This window comes from Natator depressus, chromosome 1 (assembly GCF_965152275.1).
Source record: "Natator depressus isolate rNatDep1 chromosome 1, rNatDep2.hap1, whole genome shotgun sequence".
Lineage (NCBI taxonomy): Eukaryota > Metazoa > Chordata > Testudines > Cheloniidae > Natator > Natator depressus.
The window spans coordinates 1,316,581-1,319,981 of record NC_134234.1 but is presented as its reverse complement, the minus strand read 5'-3'; the positions used below and the strand labels follow the sequence as shown (position 1 = coordinate 1,319,981).

General features: G+C 48.2%; 1 protein-coding gene across 1 annotated transcript; it reads left to right on the top strand.

Annotated features, from left to right (window-relative positions):
* The first annotated feature begins 273 nt into the window (after positions 1–273).
* Positions 274–1,221, top strand: LOC141994845 (olfactory receptor 52M1-like). Its single transcript, XM_074965316.1, has one exon. The coding sequence runs from the start codon at positions 274–276 to the stop codon at positions 1,219–1,221; it is 948 nt and encodes a 315-aa protein (XP_074821417.1).
* Positions 1,222–3,401: the final 2,180 nt, after the last annotated feature.

The following is a 3,401-nucleotide window of genomic DNA, read 5'->3' as shown; positions in this document are numbered from 1 at the left end:
ATTGGCATTAGTAGGGTCAGTTGTCCATAATTCATTTCTTTTAATAGGGAAAATGTCATTTTCAGTGTGTGCAGAGCGACCAGTCTGCTTCCCCCATGAGAAGAGCCTCCAGTAGTGCATTTAGTATCTCATATTAACATTGTCTCTCCATCCAGGCATTGACACTGCCACTATCACCCTCGACACTGGGCATATAGAGGAAGTCTGAGGAACATACGGTACATACAGGAGACACTGTTCTGCTTCAGAGTTGGACACCTTCTCACCTACGTCATGTCAGATTCCAACACAACCGACTTCACCAACCCCTCCACCTTCATCCTGGTGGGCATTCCTGGCCTGGAGGTGGCCCATGTCTGGATCTCCATCCCCTTCTGTGCCATGTACGCCACAGCCGTCTTGGGGAACTTCACCATCCTCTTCATCGTGAAGATGGAGCCGAGCCTCCATGTGCCCATGTATTATTTCCTCTGCATACTGGCCATCACCGACCTGCTCCTGTCTGCATCCATCCTGCCCAAAACTCTGAGTATCTTCTGGTTCAATTCCAGGGACATAGATTTCAGTGCCTGCCTCACCCAAATGTACTTCCTTCACTGCTTCTTAGTGATAGAGTCTGGGATTTTCATGGCCATGGCTCTGGATCGCTACGTGGCCATCTGTGATCCCCTGAGACATTCCACCATCCTGACAAACCCCGTGGTGGCCAAGCTTGGAATGGCCGTGGTACTGCGCGGTGGCATGCTCATACTGCCCTATCCCTTCCTGGCGAGGTGGCGGCCATATTGCAGAACCAATATCATACTCCACACGCATTGCGAACATATGGCTGTGGTGAAGCTGGCTTGCACTGACACCCGCATCAGTAGTTACTACGGCCTCTTTGTGTTATTCTGTGTGAAGGGTCTGGATGTGTTTTTTATCACCATGTCCTATATCCAGATCCTCAGGGCCATCTTCAACCTCCCCACAAAGGAAGCCAGGCTCAAGACTTTTGGGACCTGTGGTTCCCACCTCTGTGCCATCTTGGCCTTTTACATCCCACATCTCTTCTCCTCTCTCATGCACCGGTATGGCCACAATGTAGCCCTGCATTTCCATGTTCTCATTGCTAACATGTACCTCCTGGTTTCCCCCATGCTAAACCCCATCATCTATGGGGTGAGGACCAAACAGATCCGGGACAGACTTCTCTGGTTCTTTACTCATAAAGGGACCTAAAGTTTTCTCCTGGTGCTCTGGCACTTGGACCCAGCTCCGTGCAGAGGTGGCTGTTGACATGGTGCTCGGCCCTCTTCCCTGAATCACTGACTGGACAAAGAGACATTAAACCCTTTCCTGACCTTACTGTGCTGTCAGCATGACAAACTGGGGAATATGTTTATGTAGAACTCCTTAGATTGCCACCTTTCTAAATGCTTGTAACTGGACCCCTAATAACATAAGAACAGCCATACTGGGGAAGATGAAAGGCCCATCTAGCCCAGTATCCCATCTTCCGACAGTGGCCAATTCCAAGTGCCCAGAGCAAATAAACAGAACAGGTAATCATCAAGTGATCTATCCCCTGTCGTCTAGTCTGAGCTTCTGCAAACAAAGTGTAGGACAGTGTTAGGATCTAGATATTCAGGCCTGTCTGTAAAGGCCTAGATTCTAAGAATTTAGCTGTATTCTTATCACTTGGCTAGTTCTAGAGGTATAAAAGAAAGAATCAAAATCACTGTCTGCCAGTGTAAGGTCCTTCTCTTACTGAGACAGCCTGAGGCCCTGTTCTTAGGCTAAGGCCTTTGGCTAAGCAGCAGAGGCAGCCATAAGCTGGGAAGCGACCGGTCACCTCCTCACATTCCAACCAAGTCACATTGAAAGAAGGTGCTATTGGGCTGTTAGGAATACAATCCTGTCCTGATAATGGCTATCGCCTCCAGAGAAAGGGAAGTGCCTGGAAAATGTAAAAGGAAACTTAGTTTGATAGCATCCTGTCTGGCAAGAACTCACTTATCAATAGCTGGGATGTGAAGTCCTCATTTCTGTGTTGTTCTATCACTGTAGTCCCCATTTCCCGATTGTTTGTCTGTATAATCTTGGTCTGGTTCTGTGATTGTTCCTGTCTGCTGTATAATTAATTTTGCTGGGTGTAAACTAATTAAGGTGCTGGGATATAATTGGTTAAATAATCATGTTACAATATGTTAGGATTGGTTAGTTAAATTTCAGGAAAATGTTTGGTTAAGGTATAGCGAAGCAGAACTCAAGTTTTACTATATAGTCTGCAGTCAATCAGGAAGTGGGTGTGTGTGTGTGGGGGAATGGGAACAGGGAATGGGGGTGGGGAATTGGAATCATGTCTTGCGAAGCGGGAGGGGGGAATGGGAACAGGGACACAGGTGTAAGGCTCTGTGGTGTCAGAGCTGGGAAGCGGGACACTAAGGAAGGAAACTGGAATCATGCTTGCTGGAAGTTCACCCCAATAAACATCAAATTGTTTGCACCTTTGGACTTCGGGTATTGTTGCTCTTAGTCATCGCTTTTCCAAAAGTCCCAGTCTTATTAATCTCTCCTCATATGGAAGCTGTTCCATATCCCTAATAATTTTTGTTGCCCTTTTCTGAACCTTATCAAATTCCAGTATATCTTTTTGAGATGGGTCAACAAGCTCTGTAAGCAGTATTCAAGATGTTGGTGTACAATGGATTCATATAGAGTCAATATGATATTTTCTGTCTTATTATCTACCCCTTTCCTAATGATTCCCAACATTTTGTTTGCTTTTTTGACTGCCGCTGCACATTGAGTGGGTGTTTTCAGAGAACTATCCACGCTGACCCCTGGGGCCCCACCCCTAACCTTGCCTCTTCCCCCAAAGCCCCGTCCTTGCTACACATCTTCCGTCAAGGGCACAGACACTTCTGCATCGCCATCAGGTCATGCCTCCTGATCCACCTACTCCTTCTAGGTCCCTCTCCCTTCTCCACCTCTTCCCCTATTTCCCTGCCCTGGATGCTTTCTCCTATTCTCCCCTCCCTCATCACTCGCTGGATCCTCCTCCCTCCTCCTCCTAGCTGGGCTCCCTCTGCTCTGGAGTTGTGACGGGAGCTGCTGTGGCCTGACAAGGAGCCTGCAGTGAGTGCAGCCAGGACAAGCACTGGATCCGACAGGCCAGTCAGCAGCTGAGAGAGAAGCCAGGAAACCTTACAAAATCAGCTGAGGGTCGGCAAGTGGGTGAGGCTGTGCATCATACAGCTTGTGGGCCCTAAAGCTCTGCTACAAAGTCCTGAAGGAAAAGACTGTTTTATGTCTTTGTTTAGCTTTCAGTTTCCTTTTGTTCCTCCAGGCTGGGGGCCTGTAGCAGGCAGAGTACCTGCAATGGGCATGGGCTGGGAGTCCTTTCTCGTAGGCCAGTC

Excerpts from the sequence above, each read along its gene's own strand:
- LOC141994845 (XM_074965316.1), top strand. The coding sequence starts at position 274 with ATGTCAGATTCCAACACAACCGACTTCACCAACCCCTCCACCTTCATC.